General features: G+C 46.8%; 1 protein-coding gene across 2 annotated transcripts in view; it reads left to right on the forward strand.

Moving 5' to 3' along the window:
- The window catches only part of STAP1 (signal transducing adaptor family member 1), a 153,785-nt gene that overhangs the window by 97,537 nt on the left and 38,740 nt on the right, over positions 1-17,508 (forward strand). For both annotated transcript variants that reach the window (XM_073542587.1, XM_073542591.1), the window contains exons 4-6: positions 8,284-8,340; positions 11,330-11,514; positions 12,220-12,354. In XM_073542587.1, the coding sequence (XP_073398688.1) occupies positions 8,284-8,340; positions 11,330-11,514; positions 12,220-12,354 (377 nt within the window). The remainder of the gene's footprint in view (positions 1-8,283; positions 8,341-11,329; positions 11,515-12,219; positions 12,355-17,508) is intronic.

The raw sequence follows: 17,508 nt of genomic DNA on the forward strand, positions 1-17,508 counted from the left end.
AGAACCTCTGTCATGCCCGCCGCCGATGCTCACCTGCAGGGTCCTGTGCGCACCTCCCGGCGTGCACCCGCTCCCCGGCGCGTCCCCGCTCCTGACCTACGGCCTCCCCGACGTCGGTCCTACACTCCTGCGGCCGGCACTCTGATTACACGATGTGACGTGCTGGCTCCGCCCCCAACATGGCGGCGCCCATCCTCTATTTCTGCCCGGCGTCTTCCCAGGTAAGACGCCTGTGTATCGTTCTGATCCGCTGTCCCTTTGGTCAGCGCTCTCTGCTCTCCCAGGCCCTGTACCTTCTCCTTGTGGCTCCTTGTCTGTGTCTTGTTGTCTTGCCTCTGTGTTCGCTATCCCTGCGTTCCTGATCTCACCTCTCCCTCTCTCTTGCAGCCTCCAGCATTCGCCAGCTCGGAACCCTCCACGTCCGTGTCTCTCTCTGGCTCCTTACTCGTTGTCCTCTTTACCGCTGCTCCGCTGACTCTTCACCCTAGTACCCCCTGGTGTTCACCCAGTCACCCCTTTGGCTCCGGCTGTCACGGTTCCATCCCTTGTGGGTCTGCGCCAAACACTCCCTGTATAGGGGGTGGCCCCACCTGGTCAGCTCGCCCGCAGGGGCTCTGGAGCCGTGACCCAGAGGGTCCACTCCGGGTTATTGTCTTTATCTGCCATCTAAAGCACAAACTGTAACAGATACACAGGCCATGGACCCCGCTGGAGTCACAGCTACTCAGAAGGAGTTAATTTTTTTTATGAGAGAACCAAACGCGCATAATGTCCTTTATGAAATCAATGGACGCGCGCCTCTCCGCCCTCCAAACCTCTGATCCTGGTAATGCGGCTCAGCTGGCCGGCTTGCAGCAAGAGTTAGCGCAGCAGCGGGACGCACTTAATCACATCCTCAGCTACATGGCCTCGGTTGATGGCCGCTTACTCTCGCTCCAGGAGGCCGCGGCCGCTCCTCCCCCAGTTGCTAGTCCCCACCCCCTACCGCGGTTGGCCAAACCACCCCGCTAAAACGGTGGCGCTAAACTGTGCCGAGGGTTCCTGAACCAATGTCGCCTCCTCTTCGAATTGCAGCCTCAGGTATACCCCACGGACCAGTCTAAAGTGGCCTTCATAATCTCCCCTCTTGAGGGGGACGCTTTGGCATGGGTAAACCCCCTCTGGGAGCGTGATGACCCCCTAGTTGCCCACTTGTCAGATTTTTTGGACACGTTTCGTCGTGTATTCGACGAGTCAGGCCGTCTCGCTTCCACTACTGAGTCTTTATTCAGCTTATGCCAAGGATCCCTAACCGTGGGACAATATGCCATTCAATTTCGGACTCTGTCGTCCGATTTGGGCTGGAACAATGAGGCATTGGTGGGAGCATTTTGGAGGGGGCTTTCGGGTAGTATAAAGGACGAGCTAGCAGGCTGCGACACTCCCATGACTCTTGAGGATATAATCTCTTTGGCGACCCGAATCGATCTGCGGTTCCAAGAACAGGCCCGTGAGAGACGACTCGCGCGCCCGCTGCCATCTCCTCGCAGACCTCTCAGCCCTCGTTCTAGGGCTTTTTCCTCTGCGTCAGTACCCGAGCCTATGCAGGTGGATCGCTCGAAGCTCTCCGAACAGCGTCGCAAGGAGAGAAGTTCTCACGGTCTATGTTTTTATTGCGGCAGTGGGTCTCATTTGCTCCGAACCTGTCCGGAACGTCCGGAAAACTTCTCCGCCTAGGTCAGGTAAGAGAGGCCTCCCTAGGTGTGCATGATTCCTCTCAACCCCTTTCTCTGTCTGTCCTATTACATGTGGGTGACAAGCGAGTTTCCTTGGCAGCCTACGTGGATTCGGGCGCCGCTGGGAATTTTATTAGGCTCGATATAGTCTCCAAATTTTCGGTCCCTGTAAAGCCCCTTGAGAGCCCCCAGGTCCTTGCATCTGTAGACGGTAATTCCTTGCGAGAGTCCGTTAAGCTAGTTAAGCATGAGATCGAGCTCCAGGTTGGCGCCTTGCACAAGGAGAGAATCTCGTTTTTTGTTTTAGCCGGCATCTCCCATCCTGTTCTCCTAGGTCTTCCCTGGTTGCAACTTCATGAGCCCACCCTGGATTGGCGAAACGGCAATGTTTTGTGCTGGGGGGAGTCTTGTCGGTCTCGGTGTCTGCAGCCGGTGCATCCTGTGGGTGTTCCCCGTCTCCTCCCTGGTCCCTCTAGTTTGCCGCCCGCATATAGGGCCTACGCGGATGTCTTCGACAAGAGAGAAGCTAAGGTTCTTCCACCCCACCGACCTTATGACTGCCCTATCGAGCTCATTCCTGGTGCCACTCCTCCCCGTGGGAGAATTTTTCCTCTCTCTTTAGCCGAAACGCAAGCTATGTCAGAGTACATTCAAGAGAACTTAGCCAAAGGCTTCATCCGGAAATCATCCTCGCCTGCGGGAGCAGGTTTCTTTTTTGTGAAGAAGAAGGACGGGTCTCTTCGTCCGTGTATTGATTATCGGGGCCTTAACCGCATCACGGTGAAGAACAAGTACCAGCTTCCATTAATTCCTGAACTCTTCGATCGCTTGAGAGGAGCACGAGTCTTCACCAAGCTAGACCTGCGAAGAGCCTACAATCTTGTTCGTATACGGTCCAGGGATGAATGGAAGACCGCATTCAACACACGGGACAGGCATTACGAGTACTTAGTAATGCCATTTGGACTCTGCAACACCCCTGCAGTATTCCAAGAACTCGTTAATGACATCTTTCGAGATCTCCTCTATGTCTGTGTAGTGGTCTATTTGGATGACATCTTGATCTTCTCCCCCGACTTGTCTACTCACCGCCGAGATGTCCGTCAAGTTCTACATCGTCTCAGGGAGAATTTCCTATTTGCCAAATTGGAGAAATGCCTCTTTGAGCAGGCCTCCCTGCCGTTCCTTGGCTACATCGTTTCTAGTACTGGCTTGGAGATGGATCCTGAAAAGGTCTCTGCCATTCTCAAATTGCCGCGTCCCCAAGGAGTGAAGGCAATCCAGCATGTTTTGGGCTTCGCCAATTTCTACAGGCAATTTATCCCGCATTTTTCCTCCCTGGCCAAGCCTATCTCGGCTCTCACTTGCAAAGGGGTTAATCCCCACACTTGGCCGTTGGAGGCCGAGGTCGCCTTTAAGAATTTAAAACAGGAATTCGCTAAGTCTCCGGTACTCCACCGTCCAGATGCCAATAGGCCATTCCTCCTGGAGGTTGATGCTTCGTCTGTGGGAGCGGGAGCTGTCCTTCTGCAAAAAACCTCCTCGGGACGCATGGTCACATGTGGGTTCTTCTCCAAGGCTTTCTCCGCCCCAGAAAGAAATTACTCCATCGGAGACAGAGAACTACTGGCCATTAAACTCGCTCTTGAGGAGTGACGCCATCTTCTTGAAGGAGCTGTCCATCCGTTCATCATATTCACGGATCATAAGAATTTGGCTTATGTTCAGACTGCCCAAAGACTCAACCCACGTCAAGCTTGATGGTCTCTGTTCTTTGGGCGCTTTGATTTTCAGCTCCACTTCCGGCCAGGGAATAAGAACGTCAAGGCTGACGCCCTGTCTCGTTCCTTTTCGCCTGTGGACAATGAGGATGGTCCAGCGCACATCATCAATCCGGCTAAGATTATCACTGTGGCTCCCCTAAGCGTACTTTCTCCACCACCTGGTAAGACCTTCGTTCAAGACGGGGACAAGGCTAGGGTCCTACGTTGGGGGCACTCATCTAAATTTTCTGGACACGCTGGAGTGAGAAAGACTCTCTATCTCGTCTCTCGTCACTATTGGTGGCCATCGCTTCGCCAAGATGTCTTGGACTTCATCGCTTCCTGTCCTTCGTGTAACAAGAACAAGGTCCCTCGATGCCGGCCCTGTGGGCTCCTGCATCCATTACCCATACCTACGACTCCATGGACCCACATAGCTATGGACTTCATCACCGATCTGCCACGGTCCTCAAGATGTACGGTTATCTTAGTGGTCGTGGATCGGTTTTCTAAGAAGGCTCACTTTGTTCTATTGTCTGGTCTGCCTTCTGCCCCTGAGTTGGCGAAGATTTTCTTGCTCCACGTCTTCCGTCTCCATGGCTTTCCCCAGCACATCGTCTCAGACAGAGGAGTCCAATTTACCTCTCGATTTTGGCGAGCTCTCTGCAGCTTGATGAAGATAACTCTGGATTTTTCCTCAGCCTATCACCCCCAGTCTAATGGACAAGTAGAACGGGTCAATCAGGTCCTAACTTCCTACCTCCGGCATTTTTCCAACGCTCACCAAGATGACTGGGTTTCTCTTCTTCCGTGGGCTGAATTCGCGTACAATAATCATCCCAGTGAAGCTTCTGCCAAGTCTCCCTTTTTTGTGGTTTTTGGACATCATCCGGGCATTCCCCTTCCCGTGTCCCCCACCTCGGGAGTACCGGCGGCGGACTCTGTGTCGGTAGATTTCTCCCAGATTTGAAGGGACACCAGGGAGGCCCTTGAGAGAGCCAGTCACAAAATGAAGGATTATGCCGATAAGAGACATTTAGACGCTCCTCCGTACTCCCCCGGGGAGAGGGTCTGGCTATCCACACGGTATATCAGACTAAAGGTCCCTTCTTATAAGTTGGGTCCACGTTTCATTGGTCCTTTTGAAATCCTAAAGCGTGTCAATGACGTGGCCTACAAATTAAAATTGCCTGCCTCGCTAAGAATTCCTAATGTTTTTCATGTATCCCTCCTCAAACCAGCGGTATTTAATCACTTCCACTCAACTGCTTCGCAAAATTTCCAACCCAGCAGTTCTGATAATACCTTTGAGGTTAAAGAGATACTTGCCACAAAAACGGTTAGAGGTCGAACTTTGTTTTTGGTCGATTGGAAAGGTTTCGGTCCTGAGGAGAGGTCCTGGGAACCTCGAGAAAACATTAATGCACCTCTGATCATGAAGCGATTTTTTGACAACCTTAGGAGCGGAGGGAGTAGAGGGGGGGTACTGTCACGCCTGCCGCCGATGCTCACCTGCAGGGTACTGTGCACACTTCCCGGCACGCACCCGCTCCCCGGCGCGTCCCCGCTCCTGACCTCCGGCCTCCCCCGACGTCGGTCCTACACTCCTGCGGCCGGCACTCTGATTACACCATGTGACGCGCTGGCTCCGCCCCCAACATGGCAGCGCCCATCCTCTATTTCTGCCCGGCGTCTTCCCAGGTAAGATGCCTGTGTATCGTTCTGATCCGCTGTCCCTTTGGTCAGCGCTCTCTACGCTCCCAGGCCCTGTACCTTCTCCTTGTGACTCCTTGTCTGTGTCTTGTTGTCTTGCCTCTGTGTTCGCTATCCCTGCGTTCCTGATCTCACCTCTCCCTCTCTCTTGCAGCCTCCAGCATTCGCAAGCTCAGAACCCTCCACGTCCGTGTCTCTCTCTGGCTCCTTAATCGTTGTCCTCTTTACCGCTGCTCCGCTGACTCTTCACCCTAGTACCCCCTGGTGTTCACCCAGTCACCCCTTTGGCTCCGGCTGTCATGGTTCCATCCCTTGTGGGTCTGCCCCAAACACTCTCTGTATAGGGGGTGGCCCAACCTGGTCAGCTCGCCCCCAGGGGCTCTGGAGCCGTGACCCAGAGGGTCCACTCCGGGTTATTGTCTTTATCTGCCATCTAAAGCACAAACCGTAACAACCTCATCTTGATTTCAGCTGCAGTTCGTGTGTCAAAGGTGCTCCTCAGCTTGGCCAGGATCTTTGCAACAGTCTCTTTATCAGTGTCCTGCCAGGCTTTCACCTCTCTCTGTGCTGCACCCGTTAGCTGTCCAATCAGGATATTCACTTTCTGGCTTTCAGACAGAGGGTATACTTTAAACAAACTGCACAGTCTCCCTTTAAATTCACTCAGGGTATGCGACTCACCCGAGTACTGCGGTAGCCAGGCCGCTCCCGGTATGTAGGGCATAGATAGCGGCATTATGGAGACCGCTGCGGCGGGCACTCCTCCTGGCGGTGCTGCGGGGTTGGCAACGGCGCCTGCCGCTGCATCGCCGCTTGTTGCGGACATCCTCTCCCCCCCTAGTTAACGTTAGCCAGGGCCGGGGAGTTATGGGAGCTCACCGGCGGCCGCTTCACAGGCCCGACGCTCCGGGCTGTAGGCCTCAGCTCCTCCTCTTCTCGCGCGCTGTCCTCTCTTCCCGCGCGGCACTTCGCTTCTTCGCGCTCTGCGGCAGGCTCCGCCCACAAAGGCCTGCCTCTTTCTTCCCGCGCATGCCAAGCAGCGCGGTAATGGCGGCTATTGGCGCCAATTATACATACAGTCTTTCTGCACAAACACAGTCTATGGCACACAGGACCCGGGGGGTACCGGGCTCCGTAATCCTGTTCGTGATGCCAAATTGGGTCGCCCTCCCAGGGCTGTCGAGTACTCGGTACCGGGCCGGTGTCAGTGGGATGTGTCACAGCAGCGGTGACCCGGTCCGTGGCCCTGGGCGCCCAAATCACTGATGGCTTGTAGTTAATGGAATGGAATAGTTCGTGATGCCACCTGTGGTGCTCGGCAAGGGAGATGTTAGGCTGAGTGCAGACGGACTTTTTAGCCCTGCGGATTTTTCCGCGCAGAATGGAAGAAATCCGCAGGTCAAATTACCTGCATTTTTCCTGCGGATTTCTTCCATTTTTCCTGCGGTTTTTGTGCGGTTTTCCACTGCGGTTTTCCCCCTGTGGATTTGGTGACAAGGGAGATGGAAAACCGCACAAAAGAAGTAACATGCTGCGGATTTTGTACCGGAGGAAAACCGCACGGAAAAATCTGCAGCGTCTGCACAGCGGTTTTTTTTTTCATTGATTTTAAGGCTACTGTACATCACAATGCGGATATGCAACGTTTCTGCGCGGTAAAATCCGCTGCAGATACGCTGCAAATCTGCATCGTGTGCACACAGCCTTAAGCCGATGCTGCAGACAGATCCGCTGGGACTGATGGTAGGGTGCAGCAAAGATGTAATAGCTCCCCACAGGTGAAGCTATAGTCCCAGGGCAGTGTAGAGGTGATTGGCACAGGGATGTAGCAGTGCCGTAAGGGTAGGAAGCAGACAAGACACAGCGGGGTGCAATTTCTGTACCTTTACTTGATAACTGCAGTCCAGGGTCCTGATTACAGATGGTAACGGAGCAGGCTAGCCTGGAAGCAACTCAGGGATTCTCTCTCAGCAGACGGGCTGTGCAGTCTCCTTCCTAACGCTGGTTTGAATGAAGCACTCCAGTACTAAGTTACTCTGAAGTTCCTCCTGTCAGATGTTCCCAAGAACCTTACTTGTACGGCAGACAGCTGTAGCCTCTCTCGGGGACTCTTCTCTTTCTCTCAGTCCTGGCTCTATCCAAGCTGCTGTTGTGCCTCAAGTCTTAGATGGGAGTAGGGCATTTTCAGCCTCCTACTCCTCTGGTATCTGCTGTAGAACCGTTAGTATCCGTACAGCCATGGAGACCAGGCTCCAGTTCATGCGCTCTCAAGCTGAAGGAGCTCGCCTTCCGCAGCTCAACCTCCAGCTTCTCTCTACACGTCTGCACACTTCACCCTCCGCAGACTAACTGACCACTCCTTCGTCTTAGCCCTCAGAGGGCACCCCTCCCCTTAATCCTGGTTCAGAGTTCCCCCTGCTGGCCTGGAGTGGAACTGTGTTGCATGTATGGATTGACTGCGAGAGAGACCCATCATTGCCTCCAAGCCTGGCATTACCCTCCCCTGGAGGAAGGCAAAGCCATTGTGGCGACCATACTCCTCCAGCAATGCAAATCAAGAACAGGCACTCACCACTAGAAAATCCAGTGTTAACTGTTATCTACCACATGAAAATCCAGTGTTAACTGTTATCTACCACTATGAAGCATTTACCAGCGATGAGTAATACTTTCTTCTTTTGCCTTGCTGGAGAGCATTACATTGCAATGCAAAAGTAGAAAACAGACATTGACCACTGGCATGTCCAATGTTATCTGTTATTCGTCATATATGAAGCATTTGCCATCCGTGAGTGCTGCTTTCTTCTTTTGCCTTGCTGGAGAGGATTATACAATGACCAGCCACACACAGGTAATGATTTTTCAGGGTAAAACAACATAGGTTTCAAATAAAGTGCGTTCTTCATTGTTTATTAAGCACATTATCTATAAAATACATTTTCTAAAAGTACAGAAAGCCTTTAAATAAAAATGTGATTTTTCATCTTCTGAAATAGTTTCAATGCGATCCGATATTGGCCAAATCCAAAGAAATAAAATTTAAACGTCCACACATTTGACCAACGTATAATATGTTTTGATTGATATTGCAGACTGAAACAGCGGAGGTTGCTGAAGAGTGGAAAGGCTTTATTCTGACTGTGTCTCAGGTATTCAAAAACTAAAATATTACTAGGGGAACATACAGTATACAGATCAAAATCAAATTACACTGTTTCTGCAACTTGAGAGCTAAGCTTACAGCGCTGTTTGCTTTAGAATTTATTTATGATTTTTTTGTTATGCTTGTTGTATAACACCCAAATATTCCACCACGTTTTACAGACATCATCTTCACTGCCCCCACTGGGGCACACAATCTAAATGAAATATTAGTATGTCTTTGGAGTGTGGAAGGAAACCAGAGTACCCGGAGTTAACTGCTACTGCTTGCTAATGTTTCCATAATTCCAAGTCAATTTTATGGTAGTTACACTGTCAGCATAGCATAGCTGTGCTCATCTGTTTCCATAACTGTGTTTCTAGTGGTCAGGACCAGGAACCAGTTATTCTCATCTCAGCCATGAAAGGTAGAAGTGGAAATGGCCATTTAAGGGACCATAGCAAGACTTTCAATGATAACCTATTGCTATGCACAGGAGTATGTAAAAGTTTGGGCACCCCTGGTCAAAATTACTGTTGTTGTGAACAGTTAAGTAAGTTTAAGATGAAATGATCTCTTAAAGGCCTAAAGTTAAAGATCACACAATTCCTTGGTATTTTAGGAAAAAAAAATAGTGTAATTTTGGCTTCATCACAATCATCATTAGGAAAGGCCAGGTAATGCAAATTTGCAAACCTTATAAAAAAAACAGCCTCCTCTAACCTTGTGCTAAAAAACAGCAGCCATGTGTTCTTCTAATCAATTGCCTAGAACTCGGAAAATTAAAATGGTGGAGACCCACAAAGCAGGAGAAGTTTCTAAGAAGACAGAAAAAAGTTGCCCTTCTCTCAGTTCAAAATATAATTGAAATGGCAGTTAACAGGAACAGTGGAGGTCAACGTAAGGTCTAGAAGACCAAGCAAAATTTCAGTGACAGCTGCTCATAGGATTGCTAGAGAGGCAAATCAGAACCCCCGCTTCACTGCAAAAGACCTTAAGAAAGAGTTAGCAGCTTCTGGAGTTGTGGTATATTTTTCTTCCATTCAGAGACACTTGCACAAATATGGCCTTCATGGAAGAGTCATCATAGAAAACCTCTCCTGCGTTCTCACCATAAAATTCAGTGTCAGAAGTATACAAAAGAATGTCTAAATAAGCCTGATGCATTTTGGAAACTAGTCCTGTGTACCGATAATGTTAAAATAGAACTTTATTTCCACAATGATCAAATGTACAGTTGTGCTCAAAAGTTTATTTACCACAGCAGAATTTTTGCTTTCTTTGCCTTTTTTCAAAAAATATGAATGATGACACCAAAACTTTTTCTACTCTCATGGTTAGTGGTTGGGTGAAGCCATTTATTGTCAAACTGCTGTGTTTTCTCTTTTTAAATCATAATGACAACCCAAAACATCAAAATGATCCTGATCAAAAGTTCACAACACCCTGGTGATTTTGGCCTCATAACATGTACAGAAGTTGACACAAATGGGTTTGAATGGCTACTAAAGGTAATATCCTCACCTGTGACCTGCTTGCTTGTAATCAGTGTGTGTGCATAAAAGCTGAGTGAGTTTCTGGGATCCAGACAGACTCTTGCATCTTTCATCCAGCCACTGATGTTTCTGGATTGTGAGTCATGGGGAAAGCAAAAGAATTGTCAATGGATCTACGGGAAAAGATAGTTGAACTATATAAAACAAGAAAGAGATACAAAAAGTTATCCAAGGAATTGATAATGCCAGCCAGCAGCATTCAAACTGTGATTAACAAATGGAAAATCAGGGGTCTGTAAAAACAAAACCAAGGTAAAGTAGACCAACAAAAATTTTGTCCACAACTGCCAGGAAAATTGTTCAGGATGCAAAGAAAAATCCACAAATAACATAAGCTGAAATACTGGACTCTGAAAATTAGCTTTGTAGCTGTTTCAAGATGCACAATAAGGAGGCACTTGAAGAAAAATGGACTGCATGGACAAGTCGCCAGAAGAAAGCCATTACTGCACAAATGACACAAAGTATCTAGCCTACAATACACAAAACAGCACAAAGACAAGCCTTAAAATTTCTGCAACAAGGTAATTTGGAGTGATGAGACCAAAATTGAACTTTTTGTCCACAACCATAGAAGTTACATTTGGAGAGAGGTCAACAAGGCCTATGATGAAAGGAACACCATTCTTACTGTAAAGCACGGAGGTGGATCCCTGATGTTTTGGGAATAAGTGAGCTACAAAGGCACAGGAAACTTGGTCAAAGTTGAAGGACAGATGAATGCAGCATGTTATCAGCAAATACTGAAGACAAAATATTTCTCCCGCACTGCTCCTCTCCATAGTATCCCCCATGTTGCTCCTCTTCATATCTCTCACACTGCACCTTTCCATAATATCCCCTCACTGTCCCTCTCTATAATATCCACCACACTGCCCTTCTCCATAACATCCCCCTCCCTGTCCCGTTCCATAATATCCCCCACAATGCCCCTTTTCATAATGTCCCCCACATTGACCCTATCCATAATATCCCCCCACATTGTCCATCTGCATAATGTACCCCCACATTGCCCCTCTCCGTAATATCTCCCCCACAAACTGCCCCTCTCCAAAATAGCCCTACATTTGAAAATATAATGAAGGAACAGACAACTCCTAGGTCCCTGTGGGACTCATGCGGGACTGTGGTAAAGTAATGATTACCTTACATAGTTGGACATGGGGTAATTGATCCTCACTCAAGCGTATTTGTTTATCACTTGTACATCATATGCCCAATATTATGTTGGGATACAGATATATTTGGTAGTGGATTCAAATGTTTGACATGTTTTAAAAAAACATTTTTTAGCACTGTATTTTATAAAGTACTATTTGAAAACGCCATTCTTTCCTACAAGCTCCAAAATGCAAGTGATTTCAAAATTTGGGACTGGTATTATTCATGGTATTTTATATGTGTTTTGCCTGGGATGAACTATTTATTGTTTGCTTCTAGCTGTCAGTTCCAACTTCTTTGACTTTGTTACCTGGTCAAATAATTCAACTTAAAGAGGTCTTAGAAAAGGAATCCTCAAGGAGAGCATCGGGATCTTTTGATGACGTCATTACTTCACCTTGCACACTTTCCCCAACTTTTCCATCTACCTATGAAGATGTAGAGAATGTTAATAAAATGCCTATGTAAGTGTATAATAAAATACTGTAATTAATACTTCTACTAATAATATTATTTAATGTACTGATTGTAAAGTTGGTTTTAAATAATCGGAATCTGCTTGGTTCAGGTTCCGATTACATTATTGTCATACAAGTGCAAATTTCACCTTCAACTAAGGGGGCATTAACACAGAAATTATTTACTGGGGGTGTTTTCTTATTCCCTTGTATGATCTTATCCACTCGTAAGAAGGCAGGGTCATACAGGACAAAACAAAGCAAATGCTCAGACGTTTTCACCCTGACTACTCCTCCCTCCTGTCGCTTCCTGTCATTACAGCTCTGGGAGGTAGGAGGGCTGCAGTGCCAGCAGTGAACATCATAATAGGAGCAGTCGTTTCCACATAAAACGGTCTAGATCTATCCTTGGTAGATCTACTTCCATGATGATGCTCACTGCTCACACGTTGATCCAGATGTGGAGGAAAAAAGTCTTGATCAACCCCCCCTGCCTCTTTTTACTGCCCTAACAGTTTAAATAAAAAATATTGTGAAAGGTCCTGCGTAAATCTAGGGCTTCAGGGCATCTTTTGGTCACATGATAGTTGAGGTAGAATATTGGGTTACATTAACCTATACCCAAATTTTATATTTCCTTATAGGGAAAAAATGTTCCTGGTCATTCTTCACTATGTTAGAATTTGTTATTGTTTTTCTAACTCTTTGAAGGTGCTTTTATGCCGTAACTCGACAACAAGCTACCGAGATGCTCATGAAGGATCAAAATGACGGCAATTTAATTCTCAGACCTGGTGCAGACTGCAAGAACTTTGCTGTAACTATCCGTGAGCCTACGGAAAATAGGTACATTTATAAAACATGGTAACAGTTCCAGTTATGCTATACTTACCAAATAGTGAGTAATGCTTAAACGTGTATTCACAACCCGCAACTGATATACTACACAGCACAAGGGCACAGAGCTGATAACTCCAGTTAATATTTCCACACTTCTGTGCTCTGTAATATTTAGGCTGCACACTCTGTCTGGCAGAACCTGTGGACTGTGACACCCGATGACATCATCACAGGTTGCCGCCTGCTTACTGTATGATTGGTCAGCATCATACAGGAGGAGCATAATACACAAGTAACAACTGTCTGATAGCACCCACTTGGACTTAACTAAGATTAACTCGTTAGGTGCGAAATACCGAATTTGATTCCCAATATGTCCACAAAAGAGCGGTGACACAAAATAAAACAAACGTTTTATTCTGCTCTTCAGCCACTATTGCCACTATTACATTTTGTGTCCAGTTCAACATGAAAAATATGGTGAAAGGTCCTCTTGAAGTATTGGACATCCTTTATATCATTTTTACTATTTTATTTTGGTGCAGGCATTGTTGCTTTTTCCACTGTTTATTATAGTTATTATTTGATTTCTGGTCCACGAATATTTCTCATTGAGTTTTCTTCCTTCACATGTTACTAAGGAGTTTGAGTTTAGGGGCTGTGCCGCTAGTCACTAGCATTAATCTGACTGAGGGCAACAGGTTTTCATATACTTTCTTTTTAGATCTCCATAACTGTAGATCGGTATGACCCTGTGTATTCTTCTATGATCAATAAACCTCTTTTAAGTGTTTTTTTAGTTTCTGTAGATGATGTGAAGCTAAGAGTTTGTGTGTTTTTAACAAGGAGTGAGGAGAAAGTGCTGCCAGACACCTCTGGTTGCTGTTTTGCTCCCCTGAAAGCAAAAGGAGTTGGCTTGGAAATTTTAACTGCCCGATCCATCTCTTCCTTCACATCATAGGTCTGTGAAGAATCGAGAAGAGTCCATGCACATGAGATAATCTGCCTCAGAGCCGCTTTTAGACAACGTGGGTTCCTTGGCAAAAGTGTAAAATGGGGCCCCAAATACTAACATACTACACCATCACACAGAAACATTTTGGTTGCATTTACATAAACTGAGTTCAGGCCATTAAATGAATGTGATTGACAATATGCAAGTTGTTTGGCACTTGTTTACTTACATCTTTAACCCCTTAACCCCCAGAGGTATTTTCATTTTTGCGTTTTCGTTTTTCGCTTCCCTTCTTCCCAGAGCCATAACTTCTTTTTATTTTTCTGTCAATATGGCCATGTGAGGGCTTGTTTTTTGAGGGACGAGCTGTACTTTTGAATGACACCATTTGTTTTTGCTTTCTTGGCCTTTTTTTCAGAGAATATGAATGATAACACCAACACATTTTCTCCACTCATGGTTAGTAGTTGGGTGAAGCCATTTATTGTCAAACTACTGTGTTTTCTCTATTTAAATCATAATGACAACCTAAATCATCCAAATGACCCAATAAATGGCTTCTCCAAACCACTAACCATGAGTGGAGGAAAAGTTTTGATGTTATCATTGATATTCTCTGAAAAAAGGCCAAGAAAGCAATAGTTCCGCCGGGGTATGTAAACTTTTGAGCACAACTATACATACATAGAGAACATATAGATTTATTTATGCACACAGCACATACATACATAGATGTGCACATGCAGAGCACATACATACAGAGACATACATACATAGCACATTCATATAGACTCACGAATTACGGCACATGCATACTCGGCACATGCATACACTCTATACAGTCTCATCTGCTTCAGTTAATCTAGACTATCGCATGGTACAGCACCAGGGGAGACATCATGGTCTCATAGCCATGAAGTCACCAAATGTCCTGAAGCACTTTCAACATCGGACACTATACTGATGAAGCAGGAACTGCTATTTTTTATTTAGTTTCTGCTGTAAATGCCGGGGCCATTTAAGGAGGAGGGGGCCCTGAGCAATTGCCCAGTTTTGTTGTAACAAGGTGGTACGGGGTGGTAGTCGTGGGAGAGTTTACTAAGTCACAGTCAGTGATCACCCTGGAACCTTCCACATGAAAAGACAGGTGAAGTGCCAGTCCTGCGGTACAGTCAGTTACCTTCAGCTCATGTTCACTTTTGTTGCAGGGGACGAGGTCTCAGAACACACAACAAGCCAAAGTTCTGTTCCAGCAGTAAAATTTTACTGAACACGGTGCAAACAAGACAATATTTCCTGCTCTGTCCCTGCGACTTCAGAAGGCTGTACAAGACCAGCTCCTATCCTGGTCCCGAACCCCGTATTTCTCCTGGGGTCGATCCCGCTGAGCCAGTGTCCGTCCACATTGCCCCTCAAGCTAGGGCAGCCTTGATCCCCCCGACTGGGGACTCCTCTGTCCTCACTATGGTGCATGTCCTGCCCTGGGCAAGCCAGTACCCAGCTCTGCTCTAGGAGCAGGAAGTCCTTTCTCTCTGTTCTGAGATTTTGCACCCTCCCTCTTTTAACTCCTTCCAAACAGTTTAACTAATTCTATCCCTAAGCTAAATACAATATATATAAGTACATGCACATTTAGGAGACAACATATGACAATGACATTACTTCATGACATAACAATATAAACATCAGTGAACCATCAGGGTGCCACATGTGACACGTGCTTGGTGTATAGGAGAGAGGAGGCACGTGAGGGTCCCCGTTACCACCTTACATTATCAGCCCCCAACAATTCTGGCCTTGGTCCTATCCTGCTGAAATCAGCTGACTTTTATCTATTGTGTATGGGGGCCTTAGCCTACCTCCCAACTTTGAACAATTCAAAAAAGGACATATACTACAAAGTGCAGCAAATTTTATTTTATGCTAAGCAAATACCCTAACCTTGCCCAGTTCTGTATTTGTGCTCACACAGAAATATTGCTCCTAGGTAAGCCCATTATTACTCACAAACAGTGTGGTACTCCTTTTGTGGCCCCCACAGTACCCCTCATACACTATAATTCTCCCATAGAGTCAACCACACATAGTATGAAGCCCCCATAGTACTTTACCACATACAGTATGATGCACCCTCACAGTACTTTCCCCCACACACAGTATGATTCCACCACAGTGCCCAACACACACAGTATGATGCCCCCACAGACCCCCCCCACTATATGATGACACCTACTGTACACAGTATGATTCCTTCATAGTGTATTTCCACTCATATTGTAAGATGCAACCCCACAGTACTTTCTTTCACACACAGTATGTTGTCACCACAGTGCCTGTCACAGTATGATGCCTCCACAGATCCATACACATATACACATACCTTGCCTTTTTTGTCCGGCTCTTTATCTCCGCTGCTAGTCATGTAGCTAAAGGTTCTGGCAGGGCCTACTGTTATGAATGAGTCACCGTAGGAGGCAAAAACAGAAATACTAGCTAAGTCCAGAAAACCAGAGAAGTTGGCAGCTATCGAATTGCAGACCCCTGAACCTATCAACAACAACTAGCAGTAGCCGTGGGGGGTTCCTACGGTGCCCTAGACCCCTCGATCACAGCCGGAGAACTAAATAGCCTAAAGACAGGGAAATCTAAACTGCCCCAGAGCAGACCCCAAAGCAATAGGCAGCCCCCAACATATAATGACGGTGAAGCAAGATGAAAAAACAGTAACACAGATAGAAAGATAGGCTGAGCAAATGATGGGGCCCAAGCTAACTAAATAGGACAGGATAGAAAAGCTGCTGTCTGCAAAACCCTATCAAAACATGAGCCAACAGACTGATAGGGAAAAGAGCCCTGAAGACGCTAGGCTTCAAAAAGACTATATCAGTACTCAGGTATTTTCTGAAGACAGAGCAAAAAGGCAAAAAGGTATTCAGCTCACCCCAGCAGGGAATGGCAGAAATCCAGAAAAACAAGGCAAAACAAAACCAAAACACAAATGCAAAAAGTAGAGCAGAAAACTTAGCTTTTGAGCAGCAGGAATCAGACTGGTCTCCTAGAATCCCTCAGAGAAATCACCAGCAAGGCAGAAGGGCATTGGCTGCCTTATATCCAGTCAGCAATTCCCGTCACCCAGTCATCATCTACCTGCTCAGGTGCTTGGTAATCAGCCTCACTACCTTGCTTCACCAGAAGAGGGAGTTCATCAGACCTCAATGGTGAAGGGGAAAATGAACTCACAACAGTACCTCCCCCTTGAGGAGGGGTCACCAAACCCTCATCCACGCCACCAGGGCGATCAGGGTGAGCACGATGAAAGGCACGCACCAATCTTTTGGCATGAATATCAGAGTCAGGAATTATCATCCTGACCATAACCCTTCCACTTAACCAAATACTGGAGTCTCTGTCTAGCCAGACGGGAATCCAGTATCTTCTCTACCTCATATTCCATGTTACCTTCAACCAATACAGGGTCCGAAGGTGCCACCCCAGGAACTACTGGTTCAACAAACCTCTTCAACAAGGACTTATGAAACACATTATGGATTTTAAATGTGACAGGAAGAGCCAACCGAAAAGAGACCGGATTAATAATCTCCAAAATCTTGTAAGGTCCAATAAATCTAGGCTTAAACTTAGGAGAAGCCACCTTCATAGCGAGATTTTTTGATGATAACCAAACCATATCACCCACCTTAAACAGGGGACCAATGGTCCTATGTCGGTTGGAAAACCGCTGGGCCTTTTCCTGGGAGAGAGATAACTTATCCACCACTTGGTCCCAGATCTGGTGCATTCTCTCCACCACAGTGTCAGCAGGCAGAAGGCTCCACCTGCCCTGAAGAAAATCGAGGATGAAGCCCAAAGTTACAAAAAAAAGGTGACATCAAAGTGGCAGAACTAGCTCTATTATTTAAAGCAAATTCGGCCAAGGGCAAAAATGAAACCCAATCATCTTGATCAGCGGAAATAAAACATCTCAAATACGACTCCAAGGTCTGGTTTGTTCTCTCCGTCTGCCCATTGGTCTGAGGGTGAAAAGCAGAGGAGAAGGACAACTGAATTCCCAACTTGGGACAGAAAGTCCTCCAAAATCTAGACACAAACTGAACTCCTCTGTCAGATACAATGTTCTCAGGAATCCCGTGTAAGCGAACCACAGGGGCACCAACTCAGAGGAAGATGGCAACTTAGCGAGTGGT

The sequence above is a fragment of the Dendrobates tinctorius genome, unplaced genomic scaffold (genome assembly GCF_039654945.1).
Source record: "Dendrobates tinctorius isolate UK_male_01 unplaced genomic scaffold, ASM3965494v1 ptg000011l, whole genome shotgun sequence".
In the NCBI taxonomy this organism is placed as follows: Eukaryota; Metazoa; Chordata; class Amphibia; order Anura; family Dendrobatidae; genus Dendrobates; species Dendrobates tinctorius.